Source organism: Poecilia formosa, unplaced genomic scaffold (genome assembly GCF_000485575.1).
Source record: "Poecilia formosa unplaced genomic scaffold, Poecilia_formosa-5.1.2 Scaffold127, whole genome shotgun sequence".
NCBI classification, from domain to species: domain Eukaryota; kingdom Metazoa; phylum Chordata; class Actinopteri; order Cyprinodontiformes; family Poeciliidae; genus Poecilia; species Poecilia formosa.
In genome coordinates, this window is record NW_006800066.1 from 1,012,771 (window position 1) to 1,035,046 (window position 22,276).

Here is a 22,276-nt window from a genome sequence, read left to right on the forward strand (position 1 = left end):
ATTAGTGTATTTTGATGTGGATATAAATAGATAATTGGGTTGTATTGGAAATATCAAGTGTGGATGTTTTGGCTTGTATAAAGCCATTAACTGGGCCCTTTAAAAAGTTGTGAAATTCACCTTTTGTTGTGGAAACATTACAACTCTGAAGATCCTCTTCAGTCAGAGGTTACTTCCTGCAAGACTGACTGCTACAGGAGAGCCTTCCTTCCCACATCTCTGAACAAACCTTGATAACTTAAGTAACATTTAGTGTCTTTGGGTTTCATAGTTTTATTTATTTTGTTTGTTTGAGTTGGCACTATGTAAAAATAAGCATAATGAGCATTCTCAATGAGTAGCTAAAGATTTGCAAATGTTACAGGACGTTTCAGTAAATTGGGGTAAAAAGGCTAAATAGACTGGTCGTCAGTACACACCGTGAAGTGTTATGGCAACTAAAACGTCTTATGAAACCAACTGCGACTTTTGGCGTTATAAACCTAAATATTTTTTACACCAATGGAAAACTTTGTTTTGGAGAGGGATATATTCAACAGAATCGTTTGTCAGAAGTTCAGAAAGGACCCGTATTTCGTCTTGAATCACAAGAAAAACCTGAACTACGAACTGCGCTGTCCCCGTATCATCTGACGTCATCGGACATTCGACGCCTTGCCCCTGGAAGGTTTTGCGAGTCACGTGACCCAGTACGTCACATGTAAACCTGAGCGAAAATGGCGGCCGCTGGAGGAGAATCTTCCTCTCAGAGTGTGTCTGATGAATTATTTCAAAACTTTTATACCGAGGTATGAAATATTAAAACATTTTCAATGTTTTTGTGAAGCTTGCTGCTTTATTTGATTTCTACAAAAGTCTGTGTCGATAACTCGTTTGTTCAGGTCATATTAGGCCTAGTAGGTGTGAGCATCAGCTAACGACTAATGCTAACATTTACTGATGGGTTGTTTTATCTGCAAACTACTACACATTTGTATTATTTCGTACTTGCTTATAGATACATTTATTTTATTACAGACTCAAAAGTCCAAATTACATACAAAAAGAAAACCAATACAATAAAATAACAGTAGAGCCGTCATTTAAGGTGAACATTAAGTGTTTCACTTTAGTTCTGTGTTACAAGACTTTTCTCCATAACAAACATAAACACGATCATGGTGATTTTTTTTTTTTTAAATAAATCATGATGGTTTGTGTTGTGGATATGTTTTTCGATAGGTGAAGCAGATTGAGAAGAGGGACTCTGTGTTAACGTCTAAGCAGCAGATTGACAGGTTGCTAAGACCTGGATCATCGTACTTCAACCTCAACCCCTTTGAGGTAACAGGTGTTTTCATGTTTTTACCGATTTTTTAAAGCATACGACTTATATTGTTTGTTTGCACAGTAAATGTGACTAGCTATTGATTTTATTTCAGGTATTGCAGATCGATCCAGAAGCAACAGACGAAGAGCTGAAGAAAAGATTTAGGGCGGCAAGAAAATATTAGTTTTTTTTATTTGTAAATTTTAAATTGTCTGAACTTGTATAGCACTTTTCCAGTCATACTGGCAACTCAAAGTACTTGACACCAGATGGATGATCAGGTACAGAATGTTTTAACCTCTATCTCCCTCTTTTTATTGCATAGTTATCCATTTTGGTCCATCCAGACAAAAATCAGGATGACCCAGAGAGAGCACAGAAAGCCTTTGAAGGTACAAATACTCTTGTCCAGATATCGCTTGTTAAAGATTGTAGCCTTATTCAGCTTTATCCTGCTGTTTGCTTTAATCGGTTTAGAGCAAACTCTGCTGTCTTATTAGCATGCGTCTGTAGTAAAAACAACAGTTTTGGTCGGTGATGCAGCTTGACCCACACAGCTTTTAACTTATTGTTTCCCAGTTGTGGACAAATCATACAAACTCTTACTGGATCCTGAACAGAAAAAGCGAGCAGTTGATGTGATCCAAGCAGGAAAAGAATATGTGGAGCATATGGTGAGTGGCATCTGTCAGCTTACCTGCAGACACATTTCAGTAGTTCCCTTTTTGCATCTGTTCTTAAGTTATTGTCTGTCATTAACAGGTAAAGCAGAAAAAGAAGCAACTAAAGAAAGATGGCAAACCGCAGGATGTGGAGGAGGACGACCCTGACATGGTAAGTCAGTCAACCTCTAAGGGGAATATTACCTGGTTGACCAATTCTAAATATAACAGAGATATTTTGTTATGCTTTTTTTGTTTGTTTCTTCCAGTTTAGACAAGCTGTGTACAAACAAACCATGAAGCTGTTTGCTGAGCTTGAAATAAAAAGGAAGGAAAGGGAAGCGAAGGAAATGCATGAAAGGTAGAGAGCTATGTAATTAGAACCTGGATGTTGTGTGTAGGACTGCATAAAGGTAAATGTTCCTCTAGTGAGTTTTTAATATTCTTAATAAATCCTGTTTAACCAGGAAAAGGGCAAGAGAAGAAGAAATTGAGGCAGCGGAAAAGGCAAAGCGGGAAAGAGAATGGCAGAAGAATTTTGAGGTGAGCTTTGCTGTGTTTATCCACACTGGGAACATCGAGTTGATTTTCATATTTTCAATCATTTCATTTTGAAATTATGCAGGAATCACGAGACGGACGCGTGGACAGCTGGAGGACCTTCCAAACCAAAGGAAAAAGCAAAGAGAAAAAGAACAGGTCCTTCCTCAAACCCCCAAAAGTTAAGATGGAGCAGAGGGAATGATGCTGGAAAACTGTCAAAATAAAGTCATGTTCTGTGAATCCCCACCTTATTGTCTGCAGTCAGCACAGCCGCAATCTGATGCATCACATGGCAGGCTCCTTATCCCGACAAATGTAGTTTTGTACTTCATTTTCTATTGTACATACTTGTGATTAGAGTTAGACAATGCATCTTCCATTAATGTAACTCAAACAAAAATGTCTTGTTTTTCGAACCCTAATAAAGCTCGATCTTCAGTCTACTTTACAAGGTTGGGAAACGTTTGTTTTGGTAGTGCAAAGTTTGGACATTGCATATCTGAAACGATACGGTGCAAGTGTGTCAATTAAATGTACTACTGGAAAAAAAACAAACACAGTCTAAAGTATTTTAAAGTGTAGAGCGTAAATGTATTTGTCTAAATAAAGATGCCAAACACTCATGGTGTAGTCTTTACAGTTTATATTTAATTAGAAATACAAACATATCTGATCTGGTTCAGATTTTAAGCTACAAACCTAAAAATATTTGCTCATAAAAAAGCTACAATTACAAACTTATCGTATGATTGGCAAATGCATGAATGCAGTCCAAAGACTTTTCAAGTGTACAAACATGTCAAACGACAAGCCGTTTTCCTTCCCGCCATTACAAAACAAAATCAAGTCACTTTAAACAGATTCCTGCAGCAGGTCTCCTTGGTATGGAATCTTCCCAGAGCTGCAGACTGTCCTTAGTTGATGCACGTCACATAACTTTGCACTGCTCTCCGCCTGCAGCGGAAGCGGAGACTGCAGGAGACCCGGCGGCGCCTCCTGTCAGCCCGTCCAGACTCAGGCCCTGGAAAGCTCCGAAGAACGAGTCGTCCTTTGTGGCTGCCGGTTTCCTGGCTGCAGGGGTGTGCTGTTGGTAGAAAACCATCACAATCAGGATCACAACCTATTAAAAACAAAAAAAGAAATAAAAATGTAATTATTTACCCTCGGAAGGCAGTGGTGGCTCCTGAAGTGATTTTTCCGTACAGTTCTCTCAGCGTTCTTCTTGGCCAGCATGGCCTGCTGACGTTTCCTTTGGCAAACAGCACAGAGCCACATTAGGCGTCACATGGGCAAGCAGCTTATTCAGGTACTGTACAGCCTTATCCTCATTAAGCTCAGTCTGCCTGGCAAAGAGTCTTAGCCAGATAACAAGACAGTAACGTATGGTTGTACAAAAATAGAAGATTCTAATAATAAATATTCATAGATAAAACATTTCCCATCCTTTCAACATAGACCAAACTTTTTGTTTTTTGCCGTACCTCTCCTTCTTCAGTTCCTCCTGGTAAACCCTGAGCCAGGAATCTGGGACCTTCTGGCTGCTGCAGGGAAGGCTTCTCCTCCGGCTGACGCTCTTCCTGCGCGTGAAGCTGAACCTGCGGACGGACTGGCTCCCGTTGCTCCTTCCTCTCTTCTTGGCGTTTTTTGTGCCAGACATGCAGCTGGTGAACTGCTTCAGCGGCGCTCCCAGCGACATGAAGGAATCCATTTCCCAGAGTCGTCGGCGTGTAGATTTAGCTTCAGACGGTCTCTGCCCGGCCTCAAAGCAAAGTCTACCTGCGGGGGGAGATGGAAATGTTCAGTAATGAATCGATAAAACACACCCTGACGTTCTAGCTTAACTGTTTTTATTTAAATATAATTTACATCAGATTACTTGAATAAAACTCAAATCTCCAGACCTGTGATGTATCCTGAACCGTTCAGTTCAGCTCTGTGTTAAATCTGGAAAAGCAGCATGTCCAGTTGATGAGCCGTTCCCCGTTGTTCTGCTCGTTCCTCCTCTCTGTCTGGACTTAGTGACGGTTCATCTGATGACTCTGCTGGTCTTGAAGGATTGACAGGATTATCTGAAGATGCATAAGACGTTCATCTCATTAACAGGAGTCACAAACAAATCTGCGCCGGAAAAAGACCTGTGTGTTTACAGCTGCCAAGTTAAAAAAAAAAAAAAACACTAACCTGTAAATCAATTTTGTATCTAAGTGCTATTTTAAAACATTACTTCAGGAACTGTAATTTATTTAATTAATTTAGTTGAGCAATTTTAAAATATATATGTATATATAAAAAAAAAACAACAAAAAAAAACTGGCAAAACTGTGTCACTACAAGCCAGACAGATAAAACTTTAAGACATTCAAGGACAGAAGGTGACGCTTTGATGACGCAGGAGGGATTGTCTTTTTACTCCAAAGACGTGCGTTTTCATTGACTCGAGGCATTAAGCGCCCACATCGTTACGCTGAGTGACTCATTTCATTCACAGGTTCATTGACTGAAGGAAATCTGTTGAACTCAAGTCTGGAAAGAAATGACGTCCTCACCTCCACAAATCCTCGGCAAAAGCCGTACAGTTCTGCTGGAGAGACAAGTCTGGCGTTATTAAAGCTTCAAAAACTCGAGCTGCAAAAGTGAAGTGAAAAGTGGAACCTGCTCACATTTCGTCGCGCTATAAGTTTCCTGGGGTTTTACGGGACACAAACACAAAGGAGAGCAAAAATTGCGAGATTTCTTAGCAATAAAAACCTGAAAGGTCTGGCGTGTGTTTTTATTCAGACCCTCAAACAAAACAGTTTGCACAAGAACAACAGTGGAAGAAGCTGCTCCGGTATGAAATTTTTTTTTTTTCACCTATATACAACCAACCTAAATGCCCAATACTGTGGCAGAAAAAGCTAAAAGTGAAACATGGTAGTGGCAGTGTCAGGCTGTGGGGATACATCTTGGAGGACGGATGGAGCAAAATAAACAGAAAGACGAGGAAAACAAAACGATGACACTAAATTATGTTGTGAAATGATTTTGATCAAAAGATATACATCTGTTAGAATAAAATCCAGGAATAATGGGCAGACTACCAAAGTTGGTAGAGATGTAATCCTAAAGACTGTATCTACAAATTATTGACACCTGGGGAACTGTATAAAAAGGCATGCCACAAGTTTCAGTTTTATTTGTAAATTAAAACCATGGATCATTTTCCTTCTACTTCACAACAATGCTCTAGTTCATTTTGGTGTCTTGCATACAATAAACTTTACGTAAAGAGGCTTCAAAAGCTGTGAATACAATGTACTTCTAATGCAAAGCTAAGCTTAAAGTAAACAAAAAAAAGCCCAATGTAAACAAAAGCCGGAAGCCGCCATCTTTAAATATTAAGCGAGTTATAAATAAAGAGAATGTGAGAGGCTAATAGAGCAACAGGAAGATTACCAACAGATGGACCAGGTGCGCCGCCTCCTCGACTTCTGCTGCAGATCATCCACATTTCTTAATCCCTGGCTCATGACACGGCTGCTGAGTTTATTTTAGGAGAGGAATAAAACACAAGTTATTTCCAGAAGGACTCAGCAAGACAACACTGAAATAAGATTGTAATAATTACCAAAATATCTACAGGTTCAGACTTTAAAAAAAAAATAAAAAAATCCTTAATATGAGCTTTGGATCAATTTTGAATTTGAAATGACTAATTACTTGCACCGTTTCGTGATTAAGGATTATCGACTTCTTTTTTCCTTTACGTTTAAAAAGTCGTCAATAAGCAGATGGACTCTGACACAGCATTTAAAGACTGAACATTCAAACCGCCAGAGGCTCAAACTGCTCAGAGCATTGGTAACCTTTGGCAAAGAAGACTTTAATTCTACACAATAATACATATATACAGCATTATACGCTTTCATTTCATACAAAAAAACCCCCAAAAAAACAAGTCACATTCAGGAGGATAATGTGGACTACGACCTATATTAGGAACTGCAAAATAAATACCACCGATCGGAGCTGTGTGCTTAACCCTAATGTAGAGACTTCTCACATGAACTGTGGAAAAGGCAGTTTTGTTTTATATGAGAACGACCCCCATGAAGAACGCTCAACTTAACTGTAGAGCTGAACATGAACGCATCACCCATTCCCATTCACATCAGTATGCTCACACACACACACACACACACACACACGCATACACACACAAAAGTAAGCACTCACACTTAGAAAAACAGTGCATAACAAAACAAACGGGTAAATAAGTGAGGCTACAGAGAGGCCGATGTGAGGAGTGTCCAACGACCCACCAACTGGGTCAGCTTTCCTAGAGGGGTTAATCTCATTTTTTCTTTTTGTTTTTTTTAGACATGAAATATTAAAAGAATGCAAAGCAGTGGCTCATCGACAATGTTAACAAAAACATGGGACGCATGTTTATGCTCCAGATTCCAAAGAAAGTGAATATTCTGTGTATAATATTTGCTCTTTTTAGAGAATTAGAAAGTTTGTGGCTGATATACTGATTATACAACTATCTATCCATCTATCTCCTTTTTACCCTTTTCCCGGACTTCGGCACAGGGAGAGATTTCTGCTTCCGAACTGATTCGTGTTTTAGAGACGGAGAGTGTCGATGGTGTCATTTTCTTCGGACGGCGGGAAGAGAGGTGTTCCCCAGTCGACAGGAAGACAGAAGCTGCATAGAGGGCTGTTTGGGTACACATCTTTCACCTTCAATTTTATTCAGCCTTGTTTCTTGGGCTGCCGATCACTAGAAAAGATTCGACTCCTCTCCAGCCTTGTACTGCTTATTTTGGTCTCTCTGCTGCAAAAAAAATAAAAAATAAAACATGCCACTTGTGCCGACGGGAAAGAACAGGGGAAGGTCGTGCTGGAGGAGCAGGAAGTCAAGGTGTCCATGCTGTTATCTCCCGTCCCAGAACCTCCAGTCCAAGGTTAACTGAACAGTTCAGCTGCTGATCTCCCCTGTCAGTCAGTCCGTGAAGAGCAAAGGTCACCGGCTGATGTCACGGTTGCCCTCCCAGTTCTTGCTGCCGGCCGCCTCGCCGGTGCCACTGTTCTCGAAGAAAGGGTGCTTGAGGGAGTCCGACAGCGTCAGCCTCTTGGACGGCTCGTACTCCAGCATGCTTTCAATCAGGTCAAACAACTGGTGGTGCTCCTCCGCTTCGGACAGCAGGTACCGCTGATGAGGAAGCAGAGAAACAGATGGGGGAGCAATGAAAGTGGGCAGACACGACGCCAAACGTCCCCGTTACTTCGACGCTGCGCACCGGGTTTTTTTTTTTTTTTTTTTTTTGCAAATGCTCCCACCTACCCGCAACGGCTTGCAGTTTTCTCTGACATATTTTCCCGCCGACGAGCTCTCGTCCCAATCTAGTCGTCCACGATAGAAATACTTCTGCTTCCTGAGGGATGAATGTGTGCGGGCAGCTTTAGGAATGCAGACAACACGCTACATGCAACAGGAACGTTAAAGGGGCAGCGTTGTGTATTTTCAGTTGCTATGAAAATGCTGCACACGGCAAATACAACACTTGACGTTGTAATTTAGCACCTTGAAATTGGGCCTCTGTCTCTTTAGAAACTCCTGCTCTTTCTGAAACTCCGCTTTCAGGAAGTCATCACATCACTCCTCTATTAATCCTTCAACAACGTTTTTACCAGCTCGTATAATGAGCTCAGCTGATGCACAGTTCTGCCAGGTGTTTGCTAACTGCTGCTGGCTAGTCTGAAGGAGCCGAGTGCTGCTCTGTGAGGCAGGAGCTGTAAAGCTTGGACACCGCAGCGTTGTGCACAGCTGTATGGTTGCCATGGAGATTAAAGGATTTCTCAAATATGCGCGACAGAATCAAGGCAACAGTCCGGGTATGTTTTTGACGACATGATGAAAAGCTCAATAAATGTTGATTTCACATAACGCCGCCCCTTTAACGTCTCAAATAAACGTCCCATTTTTCTCACCTGGTCTTACGAATCATCCTTGAGGGCACTGGACCCAGGATTCTTTCCATCATGGCCAAATGCTCTCTGTTGTCATGAGTCTGGAGGACAGACAGCAAACAAATTATGACATTTCAGGAAAATATTTTAATAGTTAAGCTATAAATACTTAACTATAATTTAGCAACTATAATTTAGTTTTGTTTGTTTTTAAAAATAAAAAATAAAACAAAGAGTGCATTCCTTTAAGGGTGACTTGCAAAAAGATTGTTTGCGTCTACAAACTGAAGGAACACCTGAAAGTCATGGACATTGAAATTAATCAGTTTGCTGGAATGATGAAACGTTTACCTGAAACAAGGTGAAGCCCAAGTAGTACTCAAACAGGATGCAGCCGATACTCCAGACATCACAGGGGTGGCTCCAGCCTAGTTCTAAAGTAAACAATAAAAGCTATTTAAGTTAAAGACAGGTGTCATTATAATGAGTAATTGTTGTAAATACATAAATAACTCAACATTTTATCTGCAAGCAGTAAAACTCGTGAAAGGAGTAAACTTATAAAAACCCACCACAAAATATCTCAATAGAATCATCATGTTGCCTCATTATTTAAGGTTTTCACTTCACTTTCAACAGAGAAACTATATCGAGGTTGTAGAGGGGATTTTAAGTGATTCTTATGTTATTAAGAAACAAATCTGTTTTCACTTCAAACATGGAAACAACTCGGTCGCACCACGTCTGTGCATTTCCAAAAGCATTCCCACTGAGTATGTGTCTCGTATAAACACGTAAACACAGTCGCCTATTACATCAGCTCACCTAAGATCACCTCGGGGGCACGGTAGTGCCTCGTCGACACGATGGTGCTGTGGTGCTCGTGGTCAAAAGTGGCACTGCCAAAGTCCACGACTCGCACTGCTGTGCTTTTGACGGTTCGCTCTTCTCGTTTCTGCGAAACACGACAATCAATAAATGAGTAGACGCCCACAAAGCTTCAGATAGACATGAGCCCCACAAAACAAAAACATCTACTTATATTTAAAATAGCATTTTCTTTAAATTTATGTGATGCCATGCAGGCTCTTGTGCACCGTGTTCTCTTACCTTCTCGACGTTATACGTCATCGTGAAGTCAGAGTTGACAAACAGGATGTTTTCTGGCTTCAGATCTGTGTGTGTCAGTTTATTATCATGAAGAACTACAGAAAAAAAAGGGGGAGGGGGGAGGACAGCTTATTCAGTATCTCAAATCTAAAAAGCATTATAAAGTTATCATTTTGTATAACAATCCCTCTTCTTCTTACATCAATTGACATCCATATATTCGTATAGTTTATAATAAATGATTTACCTTTTTTTTAAACACCAATGTTAAAAAACACTCAAATAAAAATACATAGAGTAAAAGCATAAACAATTTGCATGCATGAAAAAACTCTAAAATATAAACTGTTGCCCTTTAATCAGTTAATAATTAAGGTCCATTTAGATAATGCATTTAGAAAAATTGTTCCACCAATTATCACCAATATTTATCCACTTACATACAGACAGAAACATTAATGATTCTTTCACTTTTCTGGAATTAAAAAAAAAATAATAATAATTTAAGCCAGTGGTTTTCAACCTTTTTTGAGCCAAGGTACATTGTTTTAATTGAAAAAAATCCAGAGGCACACCACCAACCAAAAATGTAAACAAAGATACTCTGCAGCCGCCTATATTACATTTATAGTCATTCTTATCAAAGTGTCTTGAATAGCAATCAAATAAACACAAAAAATTATTTTTATCATATTTTACATTTCTTATTTCAAACTGCACTTAACATGTCCACTTCTAAAATACACCTGAACAGGGCCACAGCACTGTTCAGGTGTGATGCATGAATGTTACTACATTCATGCATCACTAATTCTCTTGTTTCAATGTAAAATGCTCTGTACCTACTGCCATCTAGTGGTAATAAAATTACATGATTACGCCGCTAGTCACTACTACAGCAGAGACACTCAAAGATGGGATTATTTGCAGATAATTAATTTGTTGTCAAAAAATCTTTTAAGACCAATTACCGTATTTTCCGGACTATGAGCGCACCACACTATAAACTGTACCTTCAAATTTTTTGAAGGCATGGCTACCTTCAAAAAAATTGACGATCTGACGATCACTCATGGTACACTAGCGTGCCGCAGCACAGTGGTTGAAAAACACTGATTTAAGTAGATTACATTCATAATCCTTTTTTAAAACAAAGTTCCTACACATTTTTCACTTTAAAAAAAAAAAATCCATTTTTAGATTTTCCAGATCTTTGAGTTAATAAATAATGTGCTTAGTTGAGTTTTTATTATGGCTATGTTCTCTAAATCATGAACCACGTCACAGAGGAAGGCTTCTGGCGTTTTAGTGCTTTGTTTACTTCAAACTAAATCCAGTTTTAAAAATACACACATCCGGTCTAAAGCTCAGATCTTTTAAAAGCAAATGTTTTGACATTCTAAAACATGGAAAAATAGAAAAGTATCATTTAGGGAGATACATGGCATCTAAAAAGAAAAACACAGATCCGAGTCTGTAAAAAATGCTAGAAATGATTTTTCCCATATTTTCCAGAACTCTGTGTGAATCCTGGTCAAAGATTCTCACGACCTAAAAAAAAAAAAGTGACTTACATTTCACAGCAAGACAGAGCTGGTAGGCCATGTGTCTGACTTGACCAATTGAGTAGGGTAGATAATTGTTTTCCTTTAGGAAGTCGAAAGTGCTCAGAGCTAGCAGCTCAAAGGAGATGCACATATGACCGTGGTAGTCAAACCAGTCGTACATCTGTACACACAAGCTGCAAAGCAAAGAGAACAAAACCAGAGATGCACCAGTTACACCCCCAACACACAACTGCAAAAATAAAGCAGTTTTAAAAAGGTTGAGAATTACACATCATCAAAACAGTTCCCATTAAAGATGGCTGACTTCTGTCAAGTTTGTTAAAGCTACCGGTAATCAAATGATAAGTTTCTTTATTATTGCGCTTGCTGTTTCGTTAGAATTTAGATAAATTTGTGTTTAAAAAAAAAAAATCATATTTACTTGAAGAACACTTACAATCTGTTATCAGGATCCTTTTCATTTATCTTCTCTAAAACGTTAATCTCAAGTCGAGCTGCTTCCTTGTACTTCTCGACATTCTTGATGATTTTCAGAGCAATATGGGCTCCTCCCCTGCAAGAAAAAAAAAAAAGACAGCAATTAATAATAATCATCAAAATGTGCCTTATTTAACCTTCTCCCAAATGTTCTCTGTGAGATTCTTGTCAAAATCTCCAGTTCATTTTGTTGGTACTTTAGTGCTTCATTGTAAAGTAGAAGGGAAAAAGATGTGCACATTTTGTTAGACCAATAATCTAAAAAAAAAAAAACTCAATGCAGAATGCAAAGTATTTGTGAACACCGATTTTCAAGCCTTTCTACAGATAATCGATTAGACTTTGACTAGGTCATTCTAGCACGTAACCACTCCATTTTAACTCTGTGTGTTTATGAGTTACAACATTTAATTTCCCTTTGAGATCAATAAAGTGTTTTTGAATTTAAATTGTCCCATTTCAGGTTTTCTTCCAGCATTGCTTCATCCATCTCCCCAACCACTCTGACCAGTTTCCCTGGTCAGGTTAGAGCAGCTATGTGCTTGTCCAATAAACTTATGTTGTAACACAAATGTCAAAATAAATAATCCAGGTTTGTGAAAACTTTTTAGGGGGCACTTTCAAGACTTTTAAGTGAAAGGCATGATGTAGAAACATTTTTATGTCTACGCTCTTTCCTAAATTGCCTTATAAAACTAAAACTGAATAAATAACTCAGTAGCAGAGACTAAAAGCTGTTTTATTTCCTAATTACAGGGGAAAAACCCACCTGCGATGGTCAATGCAGCGCATCACCCTCCCAAAGGTGCCTTCCCCCAAAGTGCTGACAACCTCATCTGCAACACAATGAAGACAGAAAAGGAAAAGACACGGGGAAGTGGAAAAAGAGAGAGCGACAGTGTTAGACATGTGGACACAGGGAGGGAAACGTCACGTTAAAGTGCAGACAGGCGAATCTGTGCTAGCGTCCATCCCCTTCCTACAACAGCTGCCTGTTGAATCTGATTAAAATACGGGAACATCTGTTTTATATAACAGGAGCTTTAGTGACCAATTTGCAGCTACTGAAGGTCAAAGGACATCTTTTTTTTTTAGATTGTGTTGGCTTCTGTTTAGGAAAAAAAAAAGGCTAACATTTAAAATAAGATCAAAATACTCTTCTGAAAGTACTTCTAAACAAAATTACTTCTACAAAACTTTTTGAAAGTATCATTTCTAAATGCAGATGTCCCGTTTAAGTTCTCCACTATAAAAAACATAAATAAATAAACAGTTGCAGCGAAGAAAAACTTAGGTTACAGATCTAGACTCCGTAACTTATTATAAGCTAAATCAAAACAGAAACAAAACAGCTACAAATTGGCTTCAAAATCAAATAACCTGTGAAACACAAAAAGATGCTCCACAGCTTAAAATCCTTCTATAAATCCCCCTAAAAAAAATTCATTGACAATTAGCAGTCCACCCTGCTGCTTCAGCTAGAGCGGAGAGCATTCTAGCAAGGCATCATCATCAGGCACTTCCATGTCATGTAAATGCTCTATGATAATACTCATATGCAGAAGGGTTACGATAGAGTAGTGGCAGTGAGTACATCTCTCTTGCAGGACGTCCCCACTCCGACAGATCAGGTGCCCTTCCTCGTCGTCCCTCACACTCAGTGCTCGTGTCCGACTGCCGCTCCGCTGTTTTCACACCCGAACCGCCATCAGCAGGTCAGAGCACGGCCGAAGGGGGCATTTCAGAGGCAGCCGGGGCATCAGGCGGCACAGGTGGATGAGGAGGGAGGAGGAGGGTGGTGGTGGTGGTGGTGGTAGTTGTTGTGGTTGTAGGTGGGTTTCGTGGTCATGGGGCGATTCACGTTTGACACCACGTGTAGGAGTAATATAAAAACGATAGGGATATAGTGCAAGGGAACAAGTCAAAGATCACATGTTGTCCTCTGCTCCTCTTCCCCACCCTCTAAGTTTAAACCAGAGTTGCTTACAAAACAAGGAAGCAACCTGCATATCCATTCATCAACTCAAAAACACCAAGACAAGACAGTGATAAAAACCCGATGCATAACATCTGGGGCAGATTTCAGATTAAACAGCATGGAAACATTTTTAAAAACAATCCCAACATTTCACTAGAGCAGATTCTATCCCCCCCCAACTCAAACTACATTCTTATCATCAGGTCTGATTTATCCACAAAAGAAAAGAGAAAAAAAAGAGTAATATCAATAAATCAAACTATTAAAATCTAAATTTCACATTGTCCTTGGCAGAACATTTTCATTTTTTTTACAGGATTTGTTTAATTAAATTCTAATAATAGCCAAAACGTGTTATTCTAATATTCCCAAAAGCAACTAGAATAAAAAAAAACATAGTTTTAACATTTTATATACGTTTTCAATATTTAGCATAAATAAAATAATAAGGATGGAGTAATCAGAGAATAAAATCTGAGTTCAAAAGTGCATATGGATGTGAAAGGGAAATTGAACTATTCCTCACAGAAATTTAACCAAAAATGAAAATGCTCTTCCAAAAAAAAGAGAAAAGAAAAGAAAAGAAATTAACAAAGTAACCTGTAGTAGCAAAAACCGAGTAAATAAAACAAATCATAAAGAATGTAATACTTACCAAGTCCATGTGCTGTCAAGAAAAAATGATTAGAGAAAGACAGACAGAGACAGAGCAGAAAGGAACTAGAGCTGGAGGGAAAGATAGAGGAGCTAAAGCGAGTTGTACTCACCGAGGACGAGGGGCTATAGGACCTGGTTCTACGCCGCCTTCGTTTGTGCTTACGCCTGCTGCCCTTCCGCCGGTACGAGTCGTCCCGCTCACGCTCTCTCTCGCGGCCGTGTCGGTAGTCGTACATGTTCGGGGAGAAATCTCGAGGATAATAGCCTTCGGCTGCTCCGTGCGGCTCCCTGTCCCTGTCCCGCTCACGGCTCTGGTCCAACCGTCTGTACCCCTCATAGTATCTTCTGTCGAACGGCCGGTGTTCTGCTGAGCGATTGTCATAGCTGCGGCTGCACAGAGACACACAGACAAAATGCTGTGTTCTAAAAACAGAAGGAAAAAAAACAAAAAACAGAAGCTCATGCTGTTAAACACAAGATTCACCAATCACAAATTAAGCAACACACTGACTTCCAGATTACAATTCTGTTCGACTTCAAAATCTCTTCATTAGATTATTTTACTTTCTCCATAAACAAATAAAGTCCTTACACATGCTACATAGTTAAAAGATTCATGTAAGTTTTTTTAACTTTTAAAAAAAGCCTGTCATAATTAATTATTTAGTTTTGAACCAGAGGAGGTAACCCAGTAATACAGAGAGCAGTCTGCGTTACACAGCTCTGCAGTTAAGTAGGATTTCACAAAAATCTCAGAACATTACTAAAACTTGGCATTTCTAACTGTTTATATTAGCATTAGCACAGTTAGAAGAAGTAAAGCTATACTTCCCTCTGTATATTCCCTGTAAAGTAAACAGAACCTTAAAATAACTAAGATTTCAAAAATATTCCCATAAATCTGGACTCTTCAAAGGACAAAACAAAATAATTTTGCTGTAAAATTATTTCCAGCAAAGTTGCTGTAAAATGACTTTAATTTGCCATAAAGTTATTTACAGAAACATTAAATAACTTTGCTGTAAATAAAGTTACAGTTTAAGGAACAATCGATATGCCGGCTTTAAAATGGCTTCCCCTCCAGCCGCTTTTTGCACATTGTGCAGTTCCTCTAGCATTTTTAAAATCACCCACTGATACCGAAAGTAGTTTAGTTCTGTTCCCACAAGGAGTCTTGTTATCACCCCGACGCGCTGCTGATCAAAATTAAGATCGCGTCGCACTCAGGGCCGGTCGAAGATGAAACCGAGCGATTCTGGTCACTCCTCCTTTACAGCAGAACACACTGAACACGTTTTCCACGATGCAGCTCGTACCTCCTTGAGCGTAGATAGCTTCCTTCTTGTCGGTGCCCTCGTCCCCTTCTGTCTCGATCTCTGTCACTACTGGTGGAGTTAGTGGGTGTCCGTCTGTGTCGATGTCTTCGTCCTCTGTCTCTGTATCTGTCTGGATAGCTGGTTCGACTATCTCTGTCTGAAGATGTGTATCGTCTATTGTGAGGCATCTATGGAGTTGATGGAAAGAAAAAGTATTTTAAGGTAAAAAAAAATAAAAATAAAAATCACTGATAACAATATGAAGCCAAGATTGCACTGAGATACATTATTTAATGTCAGCATCTGAGATCTAATATTAGATCGTTGAGGGTCGCTGGACTTTTCGCCCCTTTGTTACTTCCTACATTTACAGTTTTGGTGTATTCATACTCGCATTTTAATTAAAAACAACACGTGTCGCTAGGTGCTGCTTTGAGAGCTGTTGATGTAGAGTAAATGTGTACATGGGGTTCTTTACTTTTAATTTCAGGTTCGTAATTGTCAAATTTCATAAGTGTCAACTGGTTCAAACTAGGCAGATATCTGGAAACAAGGTCATAATTATTAAAACCTGAGTATCTCCATTTAGGGACAACATGGGCTATTTCTATTCTCAAGCAGAAAATCTTCAGAAAACAGATTTATAATTACATCTATAATTGATTAAATTACCGTAAAACCAAGAAAAATAAACTAGTATCCCATAGTTTAAGTACACTGTTTACAAGATGGCCATGGGTGGGAATCAACTGACCCACAATTCCTATTGACAAAACCAATCCAGCCAAAACAATAATGCCTTCATGAATATGCAAAACAGAAGAAGATAAGTCACTGGGTATCACTATTCATTTATTTACAATACATGCACATGCTGCATTTCTAACTAGATGGAGGGGCACTCAGTCCTGGCCTCTCATCGCTCATGTATGGTAACAATGTCATTGTAATACCACAGTTGCAAATGACTGCTTGTATCCAATATTTGGTACAATATTTCAGATGCTGTGAAGGAAATATCTGCTTGCCAATGACTTTTGGCTGCTTGGATGGACTTTCAAAGTGTTTTATTCCCAAACTTGAACACAAAGCTTATAAAGAGTGGAGAAAACATTATAAGAGCTTCAACACTGTCACCACCAATATTTAATAATAATAACATCAAAATGTTATTTTTTTTCCTAATATTGTGCACCACTAACTGATCGCTGGATAAAAATCCTTAAATACTGTTGGTGACGTTTTCCAAGATGGCTTGAGGGCCCCCATTGGAGAACTTTCTAGATGCGGCCCTGAGAGGTTGCAGATTATATTATCAAATTAAACCGGATGGAAAACTGTCATTACACACTTTGTTCATAGGCCTCTACTGTCAACATGACGTCGATCGAAACACCAAAGTATTACTCAAAACAATACAAAAACGTTCCTCATGTTGAAAGTTTAGTGTGTAGAATAATACCCTAAATATTATTTTTGTCTTCGACATAATCACATCTCACAGCAAACCCACGCACCCGTCTGCACTGCAACCTCTACCAAGTGGAAGCAGAGAGCCCTGGAGCAAAAATAGCAGCTGCTGGGGAGGCATGTTGGAGCTAGACTCGCAAATATGTGGACACATGCAAAAATGCATGTATATATAACCCCGCTGCATGTTTCAAATATATATATATATTTTTTTGAAAACTTCATAGCTTTATACAAGTGTAAGGAGGAAACATATCCCCAATGTGTCGATTTGATATTTTAACACATATTTATGTGGACATCTTTAATGAAATGGGTTTCATTTTCGAAACCCTGGCTCATAAAATAACAAGAGCTTACAACCTATGTGTTTGCCGTACCACACTCCAACCACGACATTTCACTTCAATTTTATAAAAATTCAATTTGGTGCTAATAATATACGCAAGAACCATAATATAAAACATAAACACAAAACATAAGCTGGTTTATAGAGCGAAGCAGCAGCAGCCTAGGTGCTATACTAGCCACTAGCTAATGTAAATAATTTCACCGCCATTTTAGCTCCACAGCAACTAATGCTAGCGGATATGCTAGCGGCGGTTTAACTGGTGTGAAACAGGCTAGAAGAAGATTAAAAATAGGTATTGACCGTTTTCGCAGCGAGGCCTGTGCGTTTGTCCCATAAAAAATCCGTGGTGGCGTTTGGGTTTCTCCACTATCTTGTTGCTGGCCCGATGTTAAGCGCTACTTTGCTATCGCGTTGCCAACGTTCAGTACAGCAAAGCAAGTTCTGGTTCAAACTGGTAAGGCTGTAACGCCTCCCTGCGCTCAGACACAGTACTGTTCAAATATAAGCTACAAATAAGGTTTGAAAAAAAACATATCTAGTTTTAGGTCGGACAGAATGAACAAAAATAATACTTGTTTGCAAAATGCCACAATAATGAGAGGTGATATGCCAGAGATTTCTTTACTAATGCATTCAAAATCAGAAGTTTGCAAACAGTTCCACAATATTTGGTTGCATTGTCTTTATCCTTTCACACGCTTCTAACACTGCTTTGCTGAAATTCTGCCCCATTCCTCCTGACAGAGCTGGGGTAACTTGAAGACCCTTTTGCATCCAAGCTTCAGTTTTCTGGCTTATGTCTTGAGATATTGCCTCATTATGCTCTTTTCTTGTGGAAATTCGTTTTGCGAAGTGCACCAGTTCCTCTTGCTTCAAAACAGCCAAACACCATGATGCTGCCTCTCCCATACTTCACTGTTTGTATGGTTTTTCTTAAAATATAACTGTAATTATGGCTAGGTGGTTCGCCTTTGATCTCATCGGATCAAAGAACTATCTTCCACTTGGCTATGGAGTCTCCCTCAAATAATTTGGCAAATTCTAGTCAAGTCTTATGGGTTTTCTTTAACAGTAGCTTTCTCAGTGCCACTCTCCCATAAAGCTTTAAATGGTGAACAACTCAGGCAACAGATGTTGTACAGAGTATTGCAACTCCTTCAACTGTAGTCGTAAGTCTCCTTCTTGCACAGTCAGTGTATAACGGCATCATGTTCCTCACAGTAGTTACTGACGAATTTAACTAACTTACAGGGTATATTTGGTGCTTTAGAGATTGTTTTGTATCCGTCCCTTAACTTACACTCGTCAATAACCTTTTCTCTGATTTATTTGGAGTGTTCTTTAGTCTCCATGTAGCCAGGAATACTCCTTTAATAACCATTGAATGGACTTTCCACACCTAGCAGTTTTTATGCAAGTCACTTGGGATTCATTCACTGCTCTGCACTGATCTCCATTCCACTTACTGTGAGACTGTTAGTGTCAACTGGCTGGACCTCTATTGATTTAGGTCAGTCACTTTAAGGGGGTTGAATATTTATGAAATCACTCATTCTATGTAAAATATTTTTATTATAATCATTTCGTAGAAATGTTCACTTTGACAATAAAGAAATAATTTCTTGTGAAAAATGGCAGATTTGGATTGATTTGTTAAAACAATAACAGATAAAACATCCAAGGGGTTGAACACTTTTTACAGAAAGTCCTTGTACTACACAAAAAACAAGACGGTTTTTATTTAACAACACAGACCACATAAGTATGCAAAAAAAAAAAAAGCATTTGCAATTGAATAGAAATAACTGTCTTTTAGAGAAATTACGAGTCCTCGGCTATTTTAACGAGGTAGAACATTCAGAAAATCGATAATACTATTCCAATCTACAGACGCAGTTGTGTCACTTTGACAATGTGGTCTCAAAAATGTATTAGCTTAATGTAAATTTAGCTTCCTCAATGGTCCAAACTCTCGGATGACTCAAGAAAAGCTGCAAGTGGAACAGCTAAAGTCGCATAATGCCAGAGGAATTTTGGAAAACCACTGCAGCGTTTCCACCAGGAGCCGGGAGCGCCAGCAGGAAGTATGCCGTCCACCTGTCCAGACAACCTAATGTGTTGATTTTAATGATCCTACAGAGCAAAACAAAACGAGTAACAGAATCCGGATTATTGTACTATATCATTGCGATCAATTCCTAAGTTTGAATGATCTATAATAAATAATTTTACCAGTGACTAACGAGGTTTCTGCGCCGATTCCACAGCCTACTTCTTGAACATGTTGTGCCTCATAATGACCATATGTTCCAGGCGTAGCGAGCCTCTGTAGAGCCACTCCTTGTGTTTATCACTCTGAAGATGGAAATGAACAGAAACATCTTGCGCTCAAAAGGAAAAAAATGATCAAAAGTACTTAATAAACGTCAACTAACCTCAAAAATGACCTCAACCAAGCTGCAGTCAACAGCGATGATCTCACACTTCTGCATGACACCTTTATAGTCAGCCTTTATAGCCTGTCCAACTTTGTACTGGGTCTGCGGTGGATACGGCCAGTCTTCCAGATACTCCTTCATGAAGTTCCTGTGAATTTCATCGGGAATGTCGTCTAAAGGATTGTCCACTGTCAAAAAAGGGAAAAAAAGATTCACAGTTTTTGTGATGGTAAGGCGAATGATGCTGTGTACAAGAAAGCGAATAATTTCAGGGTCTCATCTGAGTTATACTTTAAGATCGGCACACGATTTTGATATTCAGTTGGATTTGGAAATGGTATCGTAACAATATTTCATTTTGCACTATAAAAACAAAACTTTATCAAGCACTTTGGTCTAGTTTCTAGTACAAATAACTTTTCAGCAAGAAATAGGATCTTGTTTTAAGTCAGTAATTCCTTAATATTGATGAAAAAGTGCTAGCTATAAGTGAAATAATGTACCAGCAGAACAACACATTTTCCCCATATTATAAGTTTTAACTTCCAGTATTATAAGATGTTGATTTCGGAAAATAAAATGCAGCCACATCTTAATTTTTTTCTGGACTCGTATATAATATGGATTATACTTTGGAAAACAGTAGATTTCTCTTTTTTTTTTATTTTAAAGTTCAATGATATAAGGAGCTTTTGTACTTTGTTCAGGTATAATTGGATCAAAATTTTAAATCAATTCAAAGTAGAAATGTGAACCTTTCACCATATAGTGAGTCGATTGATAACGATTTGATCCAGAAACTATTTCTAATTCAGAAACCAATTTACCAATTTTTCTATCCCAACCGTCTTGAGATTCAGTTTAATTAAGTTCACCAACAGGAGGAAAAGACTGTAAAACAAATAGAACATTTATTTAAAAACAATTCTATGAGGTTCCACACTCAGTTCACATTTAAACAAAAAAGAGGTTTGTCCATGAAATTATTTAACTTAAATTACCAGTATTAGGTTAGTTGCATGTCTTTTTCTTAAATAAAATCTATATATATATATCAAAGAATAATTCAAAATAACACACGGTGGGCGAGACGATGCGAGGGATACTCACAAACAGGAGCCGCAAACATGCACAACTGAAGCGCATTTTAAAATAGATTTGTTTTGAATTGATTCAAAATACTCAGGAGTGGGAATTACAATGCTGATTTTTTTTTCTGCACCTACAACTTCTAAAATTTTATTTAGTATCTTTTGCCAATAAGTTATTAACTTGCTTAACACAAACTTACATGGTCTGTACACCAGATGAAGAAAAGGCAGGCCAACATACATGGGAGTGTGGTCATCAATATACACCAGGAACCTAGAAAAGACCACACATTTTCATCAAATGGGTGAAGGAAATTATGTTCACTTTAAAGTAGAAGAAATTAGCTTTATATAAAGGTTTAAGTTCAGTGAAAGATTCGAACCTCATGCGATTTTTTCGGCTAGGGAGCTCGGCCATTATGCCGGGCTTGTACACCACTTTCTCGTTAGAAATCTTGACCACCACGCGACAGCCTATAGAAAGCTCGTCCAACTTTGGCATGTTGTCAAAGGCGAGGTGGTGACCGGACACAAGGATTTTACCCTTCTCCTCAAAATTGACCTTGTATTTCACCTTTCCACCTTCTGAAATGAGAAGAAACACAGCAATACACTTAAAGAGGCTCAAATTAAAGCTGCTTCGGACAAACCTGTTTGGGAAAGAAGAGGCAATTTCTTCTTCTGTCCAAAATATGTCTGAAGAAGAAGTCAACACTCAAATTTATGGCGTCTTAAATTTAAACATAAAGTTTCCCACAACAGAGAAAATTATATTTTCAAGTGAGCAAACTCAGCTCCAACTCATCAGATCTGTTTTTTAACCCGTTTTTTGGGGGGGGGGGAGGCTGGACATGCATAAAAGCCATAAAGTCTTGCCTTTTGTTATTATTTCTGCAACTTTCCCTCGTTGCCAGCACAAATGTTGCTTCCTCGCCAAAACGTTCATGTTCACTTCGATTTCTCCTTTGGGCACGCTTGGAGGAGCAACGGTCTTTTTAGAGGACTGCTGGCTGGCAGAGGAGTCTGCAGTAAATGCAAAAAAAAAAAGCACAAAATGTTACTAGTAAATCTAAGATATGAGAAGATTATGGGAATGTACGAGAATGGTTAAGTCTTCTGCACCAACAATGTGTCGGAAGCAACCTTAGAAAATCCTGTAAAGGTTAAGGACTTCTACATGTAGAAAACAGATTATAAAGATAACATGTACAATTTTCTTCCTTAGTGTTATGCAATAATGCTGAGCATGCAAAATAAACTATTTTAATCAGTAATAAATTTAATATAAAATATAATAAAATGATATGAGTGTTTGATCAGCTCCTGGCTTACTTTTTGTCTCTGCAGGTG

The 22,276-nt window shown here is 38.7% G+C and overlaps 3 protein-coding genes across 5 annotated transcripts; 1 reads left to right on the forward strand and 2 right to left on the reverse strand.

The window, feature by feature from the left end:
• Positions 1 to 678: 678 nt before the first annotated feature.
• On the forward strand, positions 679 to 2,960 carry dnajc8 (DnaJ (Hsp40) homolog, subfamily C, member 8). Its single transcript, XM_007561460.2, has 9 exons — positions 679 to 788; positions 1,222 to 1,323; positions 1,422 to 1,478; positions 1,635 to 1,701; positions 1,889 to 1,983; positions 2,072 to 2,143; positions 2,241 to 2,332; positions 2,439 to 2,514; positions 2,597 to 2,960. The coding sequence occupies exons 1-9, from the start codon at positions 717 to 719 to the stop codon at positions 2,714 to 2,716; spliced, it is 753 nt and encodes a 250-aa protein (XP_007561522.1). The 5' UTR covers positions 679 to 716; the 3' UTR covers positions 2,717 to 2,960.
• Positions 2,961 to 6,586: 3,626 nt separating this feature from the next.
• Positions 6,587 to 17,871, reverse strand: clk2a (CDC-like kinase 2a). Of its 3 annotated transcripts, none has more exons than XM_016676094.1 (13): positions 17,698 to 17,871; positions 15,576 to 15,763; positions 14,370 to 14,682; positions 13,219 to 13,309; positions 12,394 to 12,460; positions 11,584 to 11,700; positions 11,154 to 11,320; positions 9,580 to 9,674; positions 9,295 to 9,424; positions 8,821 to 8,903; positions 8,491 to 8,570; positions 7,844 to 7,934; positions 6,587 to 7,711 (listed from the first exon to the last, which is right to left on the reverse strand). In XM_016676094.1, exons 2-13 carry the CDS (start codon positions 15,761 to 15,763, stop codon positions 7,523 to 7,525), a joined length of 1,611 nt encoding a protein of 536 aa, XP_016531580.1. In that variant the 5' UTR covers positions 17,698 to 17,871; the 3' UTR covers positions 6,587 to 7,522. The 3 variants fall into 3 exon arrangements, with proteins under 3 accessions (XP_016531580.1, XP_007561524.1, XP_016531581.1); XM_007561462.2 differs by having other exon boundaries at positions 14,370 to 14,649; positions 17,698 to 17,870; XM_016676095.1 differs by lacking the exons at positions 13,219 to 13,309; positions 15,576 to 15,763; positions 17,698 to 17,871 and having other exon boundaries at positions 14,370 to 14,459.
• A 1,078-nt stretch (positions 17,872 to 18,949) lies between these two features.
• On the reverse strand, positions 18,950 to 22,270 carry LOC103144460 (histone-lysine N-methyltransferase SETDB1-B-like). The gene is made up of 7 exons (XM_007561463.1): positions 22,259 to 22,270; positions 21,803 to 21,949; positions 21,310 to 21,511; positions 21,127 to 21,200; positions 19,833 to 20,023; positions 19,630 to 19,752; positions 18,950 to 19,530 (listed from the first exon to the last, which is right to left on the reverse strand). Exons 2-6 carry the CDS (start codon positions 21,870 to 21,872, stop codon positions 19,666 to 19,668), a joined length of 624 nt encoding a protein of 207 aa, XP_007561525.1. The 5' UTR covers positions 21,873 to 21,949; positions 22,259 to 22,270; the 3' UTR covers positions 18,950 to 19,530; positions 19,630 to 19,665.
• Positions 22,271 to 22,276: the final 6 nt, after the last annotated feature.